An 18,382-nucleotide genomic window follows, 5' to 3' on the forward strand; every position below is an offset into this window, starting at 1 on the left:
TGGTACACAGGCTTGGCTGCTTCTTGGCATGTGGGATCTTTGTTCCCCGGCCAGGGATCCAACCTGTGTTCCTTGCTTTGTAAGGTGGATTCTTAACCTTTGGATCACCAGGGAACTCCCTCAGGTGTCACTTTAAAATATTACTTTGCCAGGGACCTCTCTTGACCTCAAAATTTAAATGAGACCTCCTTCAAAGTTTTATGTACTTCTCTACAGGGGTCATCTCAATTTGTCAGTACCTTTAATTTGTGATTATTTTTAAGCTCTATGATGAGCCTTGATGGCCACTGGTCACAGTTCACCTAATGCATCGTAGACACTCAATACATACTTCTAGACCATATGGCCTAAGGGCTAAATGAATGGATGAGTTCCACAGAGTACTCAGCCTGCAAATTCTTCAGGAACCAAATAGGTCCCGTGGTCAAGCACGATTGGGATGCCCTCTTCTGGTCTCCCCTTAGAGAGTCATAATCTTCATTAGTGCAGGGAACACTGAGTCAGGCTCCAATGAGAAAAAAAAAAGCAAAAAGTAAAACCCAAACCATAGAAAGGGAGTTTAATTTTCTTTGGCGTCTTGTTTTCTCAACTCAAGGGTGACATATTTTTCACCTCACATCTATTAACATCCTACAGAATGTACTTTTAAAAGATGCTTCAGCGGTGCTTCCTGCCTGGGAAATCTGCAAATCTCAAAAGATTGTCGAGCATGGGGTGGGGACTGGGCATCTTCCATTGAGCACCCTCATGGTGCCTGGCTAGCATCATGAACACATGTGCAAACACTACCAGAGCAAAGCATCGGGCATGAATAAATCTTGTAGCTAGCCTGGGTTTATATTTTTTAGGAAAGAGAGAGGAAAAGATGGTCAAAATTTGCTGTGTGCAGACAGAATCTTTGCAGTTATAACAGTGAGCAGCTCCTACATTACTAGTCTGTTACTGGAACCTGAATCTACAAGTGTTAGGAAGCTGATCAGTCCACCAGCCACCCAGGAATTGCATCTCAATTCAGTCTTCTCGTTCTCAGTATTCGCAGCAACTCTCAAGTTTTCCAACGGATATAAGTGAAGTTTGGGTGGGGGTGGAGATTGCATGCAATATTAGCATTAATGGAAGTTTCAGAACACACCCTTTTGGCATCTTTAGTATGTTGTATGTAGGTAGGGTTCTTGAGGTGGGGTTGTAATTAAGTGCAGTGGATCTGAAATTATTTTTGATCAGCCCCTACTTAGGGCAAAACTGCTTGACTTACCGACTCCATCTAGTCTCATTTTCCACTGGAAAAATAAATTAATGATAATTTAGGGGGAGTGGATTATGTATACATTTGTTCTAGCACTGGAGTATGGATGATTCATATTTGAACCACAATGTATACATGTCTGAGAGTCAAGTTATTGGAAAATTACAGCCCAGGGATACTGTTGATGCAAATAAGCTTCAATGTACTCTGTTGGGTTAACCAGGAAAACCACAACAAAATAAACTGATAATGATAAAGCTAAGCTAACTGTAATTCATAATTAAAAAGTACCAAGAGCAGCAATTGCAAATAGCAACCAACTCAAGACAACATTGATGATGTGCTGATAAAGAGTCCTTCTCCCAGACTTTGGAAATGTCAGCTCTGTGCCTGCACATGTGAAGTTGGAGCCTTCCCATAGAGTAGACGGGCTCTGCATGGGTGACTGGGCTTGTAGCAGGATACTGTGGCTACTCAGTAACTTTTAGTATTTTCTGAGTCAATTACAAATTAGTAGCCCTAGTAATATGTATAACTACCAGCTTAATCAAACTGTACACCATTTACCATAATGATCCAAAAGAGGCCTTTAAGAAATAAATTCAGTTGAGGACACAGGGGAATGTTTCTGGTAATGTCCTCCCCACCCCCACTCCCCACTCCAGTAGGTCCCAGTCGTGACTGTTTAGAACATTTCCTCCTTCTGGTGGGGCTTTCATTTTCTAGCTCATACAGAGCAGGGATGTGCATCTGGATTTATAAAGTACTCATATTCTCAGTTTAATGAGAGTTTTAATACCCAGCACAAAATAATCTCTAAGATAGAACATTAAATGAAAAAAAGCAGTGTGCATGATAGTATGTATAATATGCTATTTATGCTTAAAATAATCTTATATATGTTGACAGACATGTATATACTTTATATTGTTGGGATATCTGGAAGCAAATACTAGAAACAACAAAATAGTTGCCTCTGGAGACAGGTATTGTCTGCTGGGAAAAAGGAGGGAGGAAGACTGGGTTTTTCACTAGATATCCATTCATGCTTTTTGAATTTTGCACAATTTACACATTAACTATTAAAAATATGAAATAATCTAAATTTAGAAAAGACGAAAAAAGGATCCAGTGAGCCTACAGAGACTTGATTTTTGCCTCAGATTTTTTTTTTTCTTTTAAAAGAGACAAAGGTTACGTTTGGTTTATTTGTTTTCTGATGCCTTTTACCCCCCTTCAAAAACAGTCACGTTTTAGGCACAAGGTTCCATAATGTAAAGAAAAACCTCTAAATGAGATGGCAGGGTTATAAAAGCAGGCCCAAGCCCTGGAATTTCAGAGTAAGGTAGAGACCTTGGTCTCAAAACACCATTTTCTGACAGATTGGACCTGCTATTAAAAGAATTTCCAAGTGTTCTGATGTGTTTTCATATAGTACATATGTAAAATATAAAAAGGAGTGCTCTTCATAAGTCACTTGTCCACTGTCCATTTGCAGCTTGAATATAAGAAAAAAGCACAACATGGAGACAAAATTCATATAGCAAAGCACATTTAAATGAGTTCATTTCTCTTATTTCATCTGCTTTAGTATTGCTCAAGGAGACAAAGCAATTATTTATGCTGAATCGCTACCAGGAATTTAAAAAAGAGCAAACAGAGATAGTACTGTATTTAGTGTTTCTTAATGACAAATGAATTATTTCACTAATTATGTAAAAAAGGATTGTATTCTTTTACACAGATTGACACAAGAGAGTACATTTTCTTTGTATCTTAAATGCTGAATAATACTTTTAGAGTGAAATCTCTCCAGAAATAAGTAGTATATTGAAATTATATGGGTTTTGAGCAACTGCAGCGAGACTGTAGAGTAAGAATTGATGAAAAGCAGGAAGGAATGTTTGGACATGACGGAAGGCCTCCCTCTGGGTGGTGTAGATAGAGATCACGATGAATTCCTCAAATCAGAGAGGGGCTTTGTGCAACTGGGCCTCAAGTAGTACGAAAGTAGGCACAGACATCCAGAGGTGGGGATACGGGCCGGTGTCCACCTAGCATACTTCAGAAAATTCTATAATGAAGATATATCAGTACAAGTTATTACCTATCCCAAGGCTTTGGTCAACGTAGAGTACAAATGTGAAATACCACAAGCCACATCCCTCGGTCTGAGGATGTCCCCCTGTATGCTAAGTGTGCAAGTATCTGCCCCACGCTTCTTGTCCTCCTAGTCACCCCGCTTCAGCCCCTTTCCTATCCCAGGCCCTTCAGGCTAAGACAACCTGAGCCCTGTATTCCAAACTTGGGTTCATGTAGAGGGGATCCATGTAACCACAAGCCCGCGGGTAACCCACGCAAGGAAACCTACTCAGATTGGGTCTAAATAACTTGCATTTTTGCTTGCCTGAATTAGCCAGTAATTGCATGTGGGTAGACTTCGCCAGAAATGGTCTAAATGATCAATTAGAGGGCAAAAAGGAGTTCCTTTCTTTAAAGCTCAAGAGTCCCTGTTGAAGAGCCCTGCTTCCCAAGCCCTGCTCGCATGGGCCTGTGCCCAGCTCTCTGCGGTGCCTGGGTATATTGTACATTTGCCTAACGATAATGAATCAAGGACTTATTTTGTAGGAAAATATAGGGCACTTCCATTACATGCAATCAGGCAAAAAGGCTGCAAAATGTGCCACTCCATTAATTTCAAACAGAATCCTTTCCAAATGTCACCCTGAAACTAGAATAAGGGGTTATTACAAATCTGAAGGAATTAAGAGTAATTTTCATTTGTACAAAGGAGTTGAGGGATACGGCTCCTGCCACACACACACTATTAATTGGGCTAAATTTGATTTGCCAATTTCAGTGTGAACCACTGAGTCCTGACCTAGCCTGCCTGGTGCTGAGATCAGGGGTCCTATCTTTTGGAGGGCGCAGGTGCACATGCACGCGTATACAGACATGCAAACGCAAGTACAGGATGTACAGAGAATGTAACATAATGGGCTAGTTATTAACGAACATGTTCTTCAAAGAAGCAAAACAAATGGCAGCTTCTGCCAAGTCACGTAACCTCTCTGAGCCTCAGTTTCCTTATCTGTAAAAGGGGCTGATAACATCTTCTTCAGTGGGAGTCATGAGTATTCACGAGTTGGAGTAGGTCAGAGCACTTAGCGTGGTGCCCAGCCCATAGGTTACACCCATTAAATGGTAACTCTTTGTTTTCATCTTGTGAGGGTGGGTAGGTGGGTGGATGGGCTGTGGTGCCTAAGCTGGTTCCAGATTACACAGAAGGAAATCTGGACCTGGTACCAGGATGGGTCAGCCTCAGAGCCTAGGAGGTCAGGTCAGCCCATTGAGGTCATTTCCTTCCTGATCTCAGTTCCCACTATCTCTGAGAAAAGAGCAGCTGGACTTGGAGGAGAGCACAGAGCAGGAGACAGGAGTAAGCAGGATAAGGCGCTTCCGGGGATGGTCCAGTCTGACCCTCACTCCACGTTCCGGTACTTGGTGAAGAGGTTGTATAACACTCGCAGGGTAGATTTCAGGTCACAGTTGACGATGTCTGCATAGGAAACAAAACAAAAAACACATTGCTTCAGTGGTGCCCAAATTGGCATTGGTTGTCCCCTTCCTCCTGCCACCCACCATGGGTGCCCAGCATGGTCCCAGGGGAGGGGTGTGCTCCTGAAGAGCCACCTCCCTGTCCTGCTAGGACAGAAGATCAGCCCCACAAGCCAACCAGGGGCAGGTGGGTGTTGAAGGATGGGAGGGCTATGCAGCAAGACTTCAGAGCAGGGGGCAGTGAGGGGCAGAGGTGCTGGGGTGTGGGTGTTGCACCTCTCACTGAAAGACAGCGGGCTCCAGGGCACGCAGCCTTTGCCCTGGAATCAGCATCTCAGGTGCGAGGAACCTGACCCGACTCTGTCCCTGGTCTCACCTGTGTCTGGGGGCCCCTCTGCCTTTACCCTGCACCACAGAGCCACCTGTGAGTGGTGGAAAGGAGGGGATAGCCTGGGGCTACAGTGGGGGATGAGGCGGTGGCTTAGGACTAAGCCACCTCTCCTTTAAGAAGGGAGGGCGGGCCCCTAGATGGCATAGGAGCCCACCTGGCAGGGAACACTGGGTAGACAGGTGTCATCTGAAAGATTAAGGACAGAGCAAGGTGGCCGGGTTTGAGACTGGGAGCTGGACTCCATTATCAGGAGAATTCCACTGCGGGTCCTGAGCTTTCATGCAACCATTTCCTCCCCCCTCACTTCCCCTGTCCCCTCTCTCTGTTCCTGTCTTCATTGGTCACTTTCTCTGGCTGCCTCACTAACCCTCTGCTGACACTGACTTCTCCACCTTCTTCCCACGAGGCTCTGCTCTGGCCCCTCTGCACTCATGACTCTGCTGGAGAGCCTTCCCTGAAGAACCAGCATAGAGAAAACGTAAAGAAAGGAACTCTTTGCCTACTATAGGGTTACATGCTTGTGTGTGCCCTGTCGCTTCAGTTGTGTCCAAGTCTTTGCGACCCTATGGACTGTAGTCTGCCAGGCTCCTCTGTCCATGGAACTGTCCAGGCAAGAATACTGGAATAGGTATTGCTATGCCCTCCTCCAGGGGATCTTCCTGACCTGGGGTCAAACCCATGTCTCTTGTATCTCCTGCATTGCAAGTGGATTCTTTCCCCACTGAGCCACCTGGGAAGCCTATATAGAGTTACAAACTGTGGTAATTATAAGGAAAAGTTAAAAAAAGACAAAGGTGAAAGCCTAATGACTATACAAGGCGGGAGAGTTGAGGTTGAGGATTACGTAAGTCGAAAAAGGGCAAGTGGAGGGAAATTTCAGGAGCCGGGGTGGCTGTTTCCCTTGAACTGGGTGCTAGTTACAGGTGGCTCATGGAATATTTCACTAACCCACACTTTTATGTGCCACTCTCTATGTGATATTTTTCATAGTAAAAGTTATTAGAAAAAAAAAAAAAAAAAAACCCTAACTGTGCAGAACGTCAGATGAAGTAAATGATGTCAGAGAATAGAAAATAATAAATGCTCTAGGATTCAAAAGTGGGAGAGAGGAGGCTGAGCTGCTGTGAGAGAAGGGTTTGGGGACAAGGTCAGGGCTCCAGCAGTGGCCTGGTGAATAGGAATGGGGATCATTCAGGACCAGCAGAGTGGGAGGCGGGGGCTCCAGTGGCTCCAGGTCTTAGCCTGGGAACCCAGGCAGCTGTGGCTACTGCCATAGTCAGGTGTGCCCAGGTCCCAGCACCGCAAAAATTAAGACCAACTGGGCCAGAAGCCGAGGGCCCAGGGCTCGGGAATCTCCTTAGGGCTCCCTCAACTCCTGGAAAGCCTCCTGCCTGCTCCTGCCCAGGCCTCGCCTCAGTTGTACACCAATCCTGCTCCACCCTGCAGGGCTCAGACTCTGCTCCAAGCTCTCTTGCTAATAGACCAAGGGCTCAGGGACCAGCCGCCAGACCTGGAGCGCAGCCCCCTTTCTGCTTCCGCGTTGGTTCCTGCACAGATCTGAGCCTCTAACTGGGATCCTGACCCGTAGCTGAGACCTGCTACCTCGCCCTGGTCAGGCTGAATCACTTTCTGCCAAATACAGTCCCATGTCCTCTGGGCTAATTCCTGTCCTCCCCTTACTGCTTGATGTTGAGTGTTCCTTAAATTCCACTCAAGTCAAAGATTAGGGAGTTAGCCTAAGGAGGAACTGCTAGAGAGGCAGACAGGGGCAAAGGTGAGCTCAACAAGGGAGTATGTGAAGGGGCGGGTAGGGTAACACTGCGGCCACTGCCGCTGGTTCCTAACTGGGCTCCTCAAAGCCTCTTGCCCTCTCCTGTCCATTGTACTCACTGCAGTTAGACTACTTGGTGTCTGGGTATGGTTGTGCAAGATGCACACTCCACGGTACATTATTCACATTTGCACAGTGTTACCATAGATAACAACATAACTCTGGTCCTAGGAGGCTACCCTGGTGGCTGAGATGGTAAAGAATGTGCCTATAATGCAAGAGGCCCGGGTTCGATCCCTGGGTCGGGAAGATCCCCTGGAATAGGGAATGGCTTCCCACTCCAGTATTCTATGGACAGAGGAGCCTGGTGGGCTATAGCCCATAGGGTCACAAAGAGTCGGACATGACTGAGTGATTAACAGGAGGTGTGCAGCTCACAGCTTGTATGGTCACACAGCCATGTCACTTAAAGCCCAAAATCCTCATCCATGGTTTCACAGGGCAAAAGCTGACTCCAGCCCACCTCTCCAATCTCATGTCATGCCATGTTCTGCTCATTCACTCTGTACTGACCACACTGGCTTTCTTTTACAACCTCCCAATAGGCTGTCCTCCATTATCTCCGCCTCTGCACACACTGTTAAACACCTAGATTGTTCTTCCCAAGTAGCTGACTCCCGATCCTCTTGTAGACCTCAGCTCAAAGCACTGCCTCCTTCGTGAAGTCTTTCTGACACCTGGTCTTGGTGAGGGCACCCTGTCTTATGTTCTCAAAACTCTCACACTCTTCCTTCACAGCACTCTCTCCAGTTCTAAATCAATGATTTGTGTGCTTATTTGATGAAATCTGTCTCTGCCTGGACTCTGAGCAATGTGACTGCAGAGAATTGATCGTGTTTTGCTCCAGTGCCTGGTCTGGTACCTGGCATGCACAGACCTCAGACATATTAGTAGGAGATGAATGAATGAACTGATGCTGAAGCTGAAACTCCAGTTCTTTGGCCGCCTCATGCAAAGAGCTGACTCATTGAAAAGACCCTGATGCTGGGAAAGATTGAGGGCAGGGGGAGAAGGGGACGACAGAGGATGAGATGGTTGGATGGCATCACCGACTCGATGGACACGAGTTTAAGTGAACTCCGGGAGTTGGAGATGGACAGGGAGGCCTGGCGTTGCTGCGGTTCATGGGGTCGCAAAGAGTCAGACATGACTGAGCGACTGAACTGAACTGAAATGAATGAATAATTGCCCAGTGTCCTGGAAGCCAAGAAAGAAAATTCTAGAAAGAGGGGATGACTAGTAGAGCCATATGCTCCCAAGAAGGTAAGAGCTGGAAAGAGTCTCAGGGGACATGGTCCTACTGGTGGCTTGGGAGAGAGCATGGCCATGTGTAGGTGGAGGCAAAGTGTTCACAGCAGAATGAGCAGTGGGCGTGGGCGCAAAGGAGGGACTTGGGAGCCTGATGAAGGACAGACACGGATGGAGACAAGAGGATTTGTTTTTCTCTTTAAAAGACAGGTGAGTTCTAAGGTTGCTTGAGAAAGAAAATGGCCAATATGGGAAAAGGCTTCAAAATGTCCATTTAACCTAATTAATTTTATTTCTTCTTTTATTGAAATAAGTTGGTTTACAATACTACATTCGTTTCAGGTGTACAACACAGTGATTCAACATTTTCATAGATATACTCCATTTAAAGTCACTAAAACAATGGCTATATCTTCCTGTGCTGTACAGTATACCCTTGTTGCTTATTTATTTTATACATAGTCGTTTGTATCCGTGAATCCCCTACCGCTATCTTGTTCCTCCCTCCTTCCCTTCCCCTCCTGGTAACCACTAGTTTGTTCTCATATCTGCGAGTCTGTTTTGTTGTATTCATTCATTTGTTTTTTAGATTCTACATATAAGGGAGATCATACAGTATTTGTCTGTCTGTATCTAGCTTATTTCACTAAGCATAATATTCTGTAGGTCCATCCATCTTGCCGAATGTCACAGTTTCTTAATCCACTGATTTGCTGAGGAGCACCTGAGTTGCTTCTACATCTTGGCTGTTGTAAATAGAGCTGCTATGAACATCAGGTACATGTATCTTTTTGAATTAGAGATTTCATCTTTTCTAGTTACATACCCAGCAGTGGAATTGCTAGATCATATTGTAGTTCAACTTTTAGTTTTTAAGGAAGCTCCATACTATTTTTCATCAGTTCAGTCACTCAGTCATATCCGACTCTTTGCGACCCCATAGACTGTAGCACGCCAGGCTTCCCTGTCCATCACCAACCCCGGAAGCTTGCTCAAACTCATGTCCGTTGAGTCGGTGATGTCATCCAACCATCTCATCCTCTGTCATCCCCTTCTCCTCCTGCCTTCAATCTTTCCCAACATCAAGGTCTTTTCCAAGGAGTCAGTTCTTCGCATCAAGTGGTCAAAGTATTGGAGTTTCAGCTTCAGCATCAGTCCTTCCAATAAATATTCAGGACTGCTTTCATTTAGGATTGACTGGTTGGATCTCCTTGTTGTCCAAGGGACTCTCAAAGAGTCTTCTCCAACACCACAGTTCAAAAACATCAATTCTTCAGTGCTCAGCTTTCTTTATAGTCCAACTCACATTCATACATGACTACTGGAAAAACCATAGCTTTGACTAGACAGACCTTTGTTGGCAATGTCTCTGCTTTTTAATATGCTCTCTAGGCTGGTCATAGATTTTCTTCCAAGGAGCAAGCATCTTTTAATTTCATGGCTGCAGTCACCATCTGCAGTGATTTTGGAGCCCCCCAAAATAAAGTGCTTACTTCAGCAGCACATATACTATTTTCCATAGTGGCTTCAGTAATTTATATTCCTACCAGCAGTGTAGGAGGGTTCCCTTTTCATCCTCTCACTGCATTTACTATTTGCAGATATTTTCCTGACAGCCATTCTGAGAGGTGTGAGGTGCTATCTCATTGTCATTCTGATTTGCATTTCTCAGATTAGTGATGCTGAGCAAAATTTTCTGTGCTTGTTTCCCATCTGTATATCTTCTTTTAAAAATGTCTGTTCAGGTCTTCTGCTCATCTTTTAATCAGGTAGTTTGACTTTTTTCTGTTGAGTTGTATGAGCTACTTACATACTTTGGATGGTGGTTTAGTCACTCAGTTGTGACTAAACTGACACTTTGTAACCCCATGGACTGTAGCCTGCCAGGCTCATCTGTCCATGGATTTTCCAGGCAAGAATACTGGAGTGGGTTGCCATTTCCTTCTTCAGGGGATCTTCACAACCCAGGGATTGAACCCAGGTCTCCTGCATGGCAGGCAGTCTCCTGCATTGCAGTCAGATTATTTACTAGCTGATCTGCCAGGGGATCCTCTAGTAACCACTTACTGATAATACAATTTGAAAATATTTTCTCCCATTCAGTAGGTTTTTTTTTGTTTTATTTTATCAGTGTTTCTTTTGATATGCAAGCTTTTAAATTTAAGTTCCGTTTATTTATTTTTGCTTTTGTTTCTTTCCTGTTAGGAGAGAGATCTACGAAAATCTGCTACAATTTGTCAAAGAATATCAAAGAATATTTGGCCTGTGTTCTGCTGTAGGAGTTTTATGGTTTCAGGTTGTAAATTTAGGTCTTTAATCCACTTTGAGTTTATTTTTGTATACAATATGAACACATGTTCTAATTTCTTTCTTTTACATGTAGCTGTCCAGTTTTCCCAGTACAAGTTATTGAAGAGACTGTCTTTCCTCCATTGTACATTCTTGCCTCCCTTGTTGTAGATAAACTGAGCACAAGTGTGTGGGTTTATTTCTGGGCTCTCTATTCTGTTCCATTGATGTATATGTCATTTTTATTACTGTGGCTTTGCAATGTAAAGTTATAGCAAATGATTCCCCCAGCTTTGTTCTTTATTCTCAAGATTACCTTGGCAATGTGGGGTGTTTTGTGGTTACATATAAATTTTAGGATTATTTTTTCTAGTTCTGTGAAAAATGTCATGAGTATTTTGGAAGAGATTATGTTAAATCTGTAATTGCTTTGAGTGGTATGGACATCTTAACTATTAACTCTTCCAATCCATGAACATGGAATATCTTTCCATTTCTTTGTATCATCTTCAATTTCCTTCGTAAGTGTTTCATGGTTTTCAGATTATAGAACTTTCACTTCCTACAACTTTACTGAATTCATTTATTAGTTCTAGTAGTTTTTTGGTGGAGACTTTAGGGTTTTCAAAATATAGCATCGTGTCATCTACAAAGGTGACTTTGTAGATGTCACCCTGGTAGTTTTTCTTCGTGTCCAGTTGGATACTTTTTATTTCTCTCTTCTGACTGCTATGGCTAGGACTTCCAACACTGTGTTAACTACAAGTGATGAAATGGGCATCCTTGTCCTAGTCCGGATTTTAGAGAAAAAGCTTTTTAGCTCTTCACTGTTGAGTATAGAGTTAACTGTGGGTTTATCATGTTGTTCAGTTGCTCAGTTGTGTGTGACTCTTTGCAACCCCATGAACTGCAGCATGCCAGGCTTTTTTATCCTTTCACTATCTCCCAGAGTTTGCTCAAACTCATGTCCATTGAGTCGATGATGCCATCCAGCCACCTCATCCTCTGTCGTTCCCTTCTCCTCCTGCCTTCAATCCTTCTCAGCATCAGGTCTTTTCCAATGAATCCACTCTTTTCATCAGGTGGCCAAAGTATTGGATCTTCAGCTTCAGTGTAAGTCCTTCCAATGAATATTCAGGGTTGATTTCCTTTAGCATTGACTGGTGTGATCTCCTTGTTGTCCAGGGAACTCTCAACAGTCTTCTCTAGCACCACAGTTCGAAAACATCAATTCTTTGGCACTCAGCTTTTTGTATGGTCCAACTCTCACATGCATACAGAACTACTGGAAAAACTATACTTTTCACTAGATGAACCTTTGTTGGCAAAGTGATGTCTCTGCTTTTTATATGCTGTCTATGGTTGTCACAGTTTTTCTTCCAAGGAGCAAGCATCTATTAATTTCCTGGCTGCAGTCACTGTCTCTAGTGATTCTGGAGCCCAAGAAATTAAAGTCCATCACTGTTTCCATTGTTTCCCCATCTATTTTCCATGATGTGATGGGAATGGATGTCATGATCTTAGTTTTTTGAATGCTGAGTTTTAGGCCAGCTTTTTCACTCACCTCTTTCACCTCCATCAAGAGGCTCTTTAGTTCCTCCTCTTCACTTTTGGTCATGAGGGTAGTATAATTTGTATATATGAGGGTATTGATATTTCTCCTGGAAATCTTAATTCCAGCTTGTGATTCATCCAGCCCAGCATTTCTCATGATGTACTCTGCATGTAAGTTAAATAAGCAGGGTGACAATGTATAGCCTTGACATACTCCTTTCCCAATTTGGAAGCAGTCCATTGTTCCATGTCTGATTCTAACTGGCTTCTTGACCTGCATACAGGTTTCTCAGGAAGCAGGTAAGGTGGTCTGGTATTCCCATCTCTTTCAGAATTTTCCACAGTTTGTTGTGATCCACACAGTCAAAGGCTTTAGCGTAGTCAATGAAGCAGAAGTAGATGTTTCTCTGGAATTCTCTTGCTTTTTCTATGACCCAACAGATGTTGGCAATTTGATCTCTGGTTCCTTTGCCTTTTCTAAATCCATGTTGTACATGTGGAAGTTCTCCGTCACATACTGCTGAAGCCTAGTTTGAAGGATTTTGAGCATTACCTTCCTAGCATGTGAAATGAGAGGATAATTGTGCAGCAGTTTGAACATTCTTTGGCATTGCCCTTCTTTGCAATTGGAATTAAAGCCAGCCTCTTCCAATCCTGTGGCCACTGCTGAGTTTTCCAAATTTGCTGGTATATTGAGTGCAGCACTTTCACAGCATCATCTTTCAGGATTTGAAATAGTTCAACTGGAATTCCATCACCTCCACTAGCTTTGTTCATAGTAATGCTTTCTAAGGCCCACTTGACTTCATACTCCAGGATGTCTGGCTCTAGGTGAGTGACCACACCACTGTGGTTATCCAGGCCATTAAGACCTTTTTTGTACAGTTCTGTGTATTTTTGCCACCTCTTCTTACTCTCTTCTGCTTCTGTTAGGTCCTTACTGTTTCTGTCCTTTATCATGCCCATCTTTGCATGAAATGTTCCCTTGTTATCTCTAATTTTCTTAAAGAGATCTCTAGTTTTTCCTGCTCTATTGTTTTCCTCCATTTCTTTACATTGTTCACTTAAAAAGGCTTTCTTATCTTAAATCACCTTTATTGTATCAAGATATGTTCCTTCTATACCAACTTTGAGAATTTTTTTTTGTCATGAATGGATGTTGAATTTTGTCAAATACCTTTTTTGTCTACTGAGATGATCATATGATTTGTATCCTTCCTTTTTTTAATGTGATGTAGCACATTGATTTAGGCATACTGAACCATCCTTGCATTCCTGGGATAAGTCCCATTTAATTTTGTGATTTTTATATTGTTGAATTAGGGTAATATTTTTGTCATGCATTTTTACTTATATTTATCAAAAATATTGGCCTGTAATTTTTTATTTTTTGTAGTATCTTTGCCTGATTTTGGTATCTGGGTAATGATGACCTTGTAGAATGAATTTATGAATGTTCTCCTCTCTCCAGTGTTTTTTAACAGTTGAGAAGGATGATATTAGTTCTTTGTGTGATACAGTAGGATCTTGTTCTTTATTCACTCTATATATAATAGCTTACCTCTGCTAACTCGAACCTCCGACTTCATCTCTTCCCAAACTCCCTCTACCTTGGCAACCACAAGTCTGTTCTCTGTCTGTGAGTCTGTTTATGTTTTGTAGATACATTCATTTGTGTCATATTTTAGATTCCACATATAAATGATTACATATGGTATTTATTTTTCTTTTTTCTGACTTCACTTAGTATGATAATCTCTAGTTGTGCCTGTGTTGCTGCCAAGGGAATCATTTCATTCCTTTTTATGGCTGAGTAGTATTCCATTGTGTATTAATATATGTATGGATTCTTCTTTATTCATTCATCTGTCAATGGACATTTAGGTTATTTCCATGTCTTGGCTATTATGAAGAGTGCTGCTGTGCATATATCTTTTTGGATTGTAGTTTTGTCCAGAAATATTCTGAGGAGTGAGATTCCTGGGTCATATGGTAATTCTGTTTTTTGTTCTCTGAGGAACCTCCATACTGTTTCCCACAGGGGCCGTACCAACTTACATTCCCACCAAAGTGTGGGAGAGTTCCCTTTTCTCCACATACTCTCCAGCATTTGTTATTTGTAGAGTTTTAAAAATAATTGTATTTACTTATGTATTCATTATTTTTGGCTGTGGTGGGTATGTTGCTGTGCGGGCCTTTTCTCTAGTTGTGGCGAGCAGGGACCACTCTAGTCGTGGTGCACAGGCTTCTCACTGTGGTGGCTCCTCTTGCTGCAGAGCACAGGCTCTGGGCACACAAGCTTCAGCAGTGCAGCACATGGGCTCAGCAGCTGCAGATCCAGGCTCTAGAGCACAGGCTCACTAGTTGCAGTGCGTGGACTTAGTCACTCTGTGGCACATGGGATCTTCCCAGATCAGGGACTGAACATGTGTCTTCTGCATTAGCAGGTGGATTCCTGACCACTGACTGAGCCACCAGGGAAGCCCCAGTAGAGTTTGTAATGATGACCATTCTGACTGGTGTGAAGTGGTACCTCATTGTAGTTTTGACTTGCATTTCTCTAGTCATTAGCAAGACTGAGCATCTTTCCATGTATCTTGACCATTTTTATTTCTTCTTTGGAGAAAGATCTATTTAGGTCTTCTACCCATTTTTGGATTGCGTTGTTTTTTGTTGTTGTTCTTGAGCTGTATGAGCTGCTGTGTATTTTGGAAATTACCCACCTTTGTCAGTCACATCACTTGCAAATATTTTCTCCCAGTTTGTACATTGTCTTTTTAAAAATGGTTTCCTTTTCTAAGCAAAAGCTTGTAAGTTGTTTATTTTTGTTTTTATTTCTATTGCCTTGGGAGACTGACCTAAGAAAACACTGGTACGATTTAAGTCAGAGTATGTTGTGCCTATGATCTCTCTAGGAATTTTATGGTGTCATGTTTTATGTTTAAATCTTTAAGCCATTTTGAGTTTGTGTATGGTGAGAAGATGTGTTCTAACTTCACTGAGTTATATGCAGCCCTTCAACTTTCCCAACACTATTTGTTAAAGAGACTGTCTTATTCCCTTTGTATATCCTTGCTTCCTTTATCAAAAATAAAGTTACTGGAGGTGTTTGGGTTTATTTCTGGGCTCTCTGTTCTGTCTCATTGATCCATATGGCTGTTTCTGTGCCAGTACCACACTATCTTCAATTACTGAAACTTTGTAGTAACCAAAAGTCTGGGAGGATTATGCCTTCTGCTTTGTTCTTTTTCTTCAGGATTGTTTTGGCAATTATGGATCTTTATACATTTTAGGATTATTTGTTCTGGTTCTTTGAAATATGTCATGAGTGAAAGGACTGTATTAAATCTAGAGATTTCTTTGGGTTGTGTGGAGAAGGAAATGGCAACGTACTCCAGTATCCTTGCCTAGAGAATTCTATGGACAGAGAAGCCTGGTGGGCTACAGTCCATGGGGTTGCAAAGAGTCGGTCATGACCGAGCAACTAAACACACACACTTGGGTTGTATGGCCATTTTAACAATATAAATTCTTCCAATCCAAAGGCATGGGATATCTCTCCACTTCTTTGAATCATCTTCAATTTCCTTTATTAATGTTTTATAGTTAGTGTATAAGTCTTCCAGTTCTTTTGTCAGGTTTATTTCTAGTATTTCTTTTTTGGGAATTCAACTTTGAAAGGTATTTTTTATTTTTATTTTTTCTTAATTATTATTATTTTTTTTACAATATTGTATTGGTTTTGCCATACATCAACATGCATCCGCCATGGCTGCTGCTTCTAGAATATTTATCTTAAATTGTATTTATTTGTTTTTGGCTGTGCTGATCTTCACTGTTGTGTGCGGGCTTTCTGTGCTCGTGGCGAGCAGGGCTACTCTCTAGTCGCGGTGCGTGGGCTTCTTAGGGTGTGGGCTTCTCTCGTTGTGCAGCATGGGCTCTAGGGCTCTCGGGCTTCAGTAGTTGTTTCACATGGGCTCAGCTGCCCTATGGCATGTGGACTCTTCCTGAACTAGGGATCGAGCCTGTGTCCTTTGCATTGGCAGGTGGATTCCCAACCACTGGGCCACCATGAAAGTCTGGTACTGTTTTTTACATTCCCTTTCTGATATTTCATTGTTAGTGTAAATAAATCCAATCGATTTTTGTACGTTAATCTAATATCCTGCTACCTTGCTGAATTTGTTTGTCAGTTCTAGTAGTTTTTGTATGTAGTCTTTAGGGTTTTCTATATATATAGAATCGTGACATCTGCATGTAATGACAATTTTACCTCTTCCTTCCCATTTGGATAACTTTATTTCTTTTTCTCATCTGATTGCTGTGGTTGGTAGGACTTCCAATACTATGTTGATTAAAAGAGGTGAAAGTGTATGTCCTTGTTCCAGATTTTAGCAGGAAGACTTTTAGCTTTTCATTATTGAGTATTATATCGGCTATAGATTTGTCATGAATAGCTTTTATTATGTTGAGATGTGATCCCTCTATACCCACATTGGTGGGAGTTTTTAACATGAATGGATGTTGAATATTATCATATGCTTCTTTGGCATCTATTGAGATGATCATGTGGTTTTTGTCTTTTCTTTTGTATGTGGTGTATCACATTGACTGATTTGCATACACTGAAGCATCCTTGTGTACTTGGAATGAATCCCCTTGGTTGTGGTCTGTGATCTTTTTCATGTGCTGTTGCATTCAGTTTGCTAATGTTTTGATGAGAATTTTTACATCCCTGTTCATCAAAGATATAAGCCTGTGGTTTTCTTTTTTGGTAGTATCTTTATCTGGTATTGGTATCAGGGTGATGGTGGCTTCAGAGAATGTCTTTGGGAGTGTTTTCCCCTCTTCAGTTTTTTGGAGGAGTTTGAGAAGGATTGGTATAAGTTCTCCTTTGTTTGGTAGAATTGCCTGTGAGGCCACCTGGTCCTGGACTTTTATTTGTACGGAGTTTTAAATTGATAGATTCTGTTTCATCTCTGGATTTCCCGGGTGGCTCAGTGGTAAAGAATCCACCTGCCAGTGTGGAAGACACAGGTTTGATCCCTGGGCCGGGAAGATATTCTGGAGAAGGCAATGGGAACCCACTCCTGTATTCTTGCCTGGCAAATCTCATGGACATAGGAGCCTGGTGGGCTATAGTCCATGGCATCACAAAAGAGTAGGACATGACTTAGCAACTAAACAACAACAAAAATTTCATCTCGAGTGATAGGTCAGTTCAAACTGTCTTTTTGATTCAATTTTTGTGGGCTTTATATTTCTAGAAACTTGTCCATTTCTTTTAGGTTGTCAAATTTGTTTGCATATAATTGTCTCTAGTGAATCAGTTACGGAGAAGGCACTGGCGACCCACTCCAGTACTCTTGCCTGGAAACTCCCATGGACGGAGGAGCCTGGTGGGCTGCGGTCCATGGGGTCGCTGAGAGTCAGACACGACTGAGCGACTTCACTTTCACTTTCACTTTTCACTTTCATGCATTGGAGAAGGAAATGGCAACCCACTCCAGTGTTCTTGCCTGAGAATCCCAGGGACGAGGGAGCCTGGTGGGCTGCCATCTATGGGGTCACATAGAGTCGGACACAACTGACGTGACTTAGCAGCAGCAGCAGTGAATCAGTTATAAGTATACATATTGCTGTTGTTCTGCTGCTCAGTTGTGTACAACTCTTTGTGATCTCATGAGTGGCAGCACGCCAGGCTTGCCTATCCTTCACTATCTTCCGGAGATTAAATCAAACTCATGTCCATTGAGTCAATGATGCCATCCAACCATCTCATCAGCCCCTTCTCCTCTTGCCCTCAATTTTTTTCCAGAATCAGGGTCTTTTCCAATGAATCTGCTCTTTGCATCAGGTGCCAAAGTATTAGAGCTTCAGCATCAGTCCTGCCAATGAATATTCAGGACTGATTTCCTTTAGGATGGACTGGTTTGATCTCCTTGCTGTCCAGGGGACTCTCAAGAATCTTCTTCAACACTACAGTTTGAAAGCATCAGTTCATTGGAGCTCAGCCTTCTTTATGGTCCAACTCTCACATCTGTACATAACTACTGGAAAAACCATAGCTTTGACTAGATGAACTTTTGTTGGCAAAGTGATGTCTCTGCTTTTTAATATGCTGTTTAGGTTTGTCATTGCTTTTCTTCTAAGGAGCAAATGTCTTTTAATTTCGTGGCTACAGTCACCATCCACAGTGATTTTGGAGCCTAAGAAAATAGTCTGTCACTGTTTCCACTTTTTCCCTATCTATTTGCCATGAAGT

At 42.4% G+C, this 18,382-nt stretch overlaps 1 protein-coding gene across 2 annotated transcripts in view; it reads right to left on the reverse strand.

Annotated features, from left to right (window-relative positions):
- Window positions 1-2,781: 2,781 nt before the first annotated feature.
- Window positions 2,782-18,382, reverse strand: part of PARVA (parvin alpha) — a 180,669-nt gene continuing 165,068 nt past the window's right edge. For both annotated transcript variants that reach the window (XM_061440769.1, XM_061440770.1), the window contains exon 13: window positions 2,782-4,805. In XM_061440769.1, the coding sequence (XP_061296753.1) occupies window positions 4,729-4,805 (77 nt within the window). In that variant the 3' untranslated portion in view covers window positions 2,782-4,728. The remainder of the gene's footprint in view (window positions 4,806-18,382) is intronic.

The sequence above is a fragment of the Bos javanicus genome, chromosome 15 (assembly GCF_032452875.1).
Source record: "Bos javanicus breed banteng chromosome 15, ARS-OSU_banteng_1.0, whole genome shotgun sequence".
In the NCBI taxonomy this organism is placed as follows: domain Eukaryota; kingdom Metazoa; phylum Chordata; class Mammalia; order Artiodactyla; family Bovidae; genus Bos; species Bos javanicus.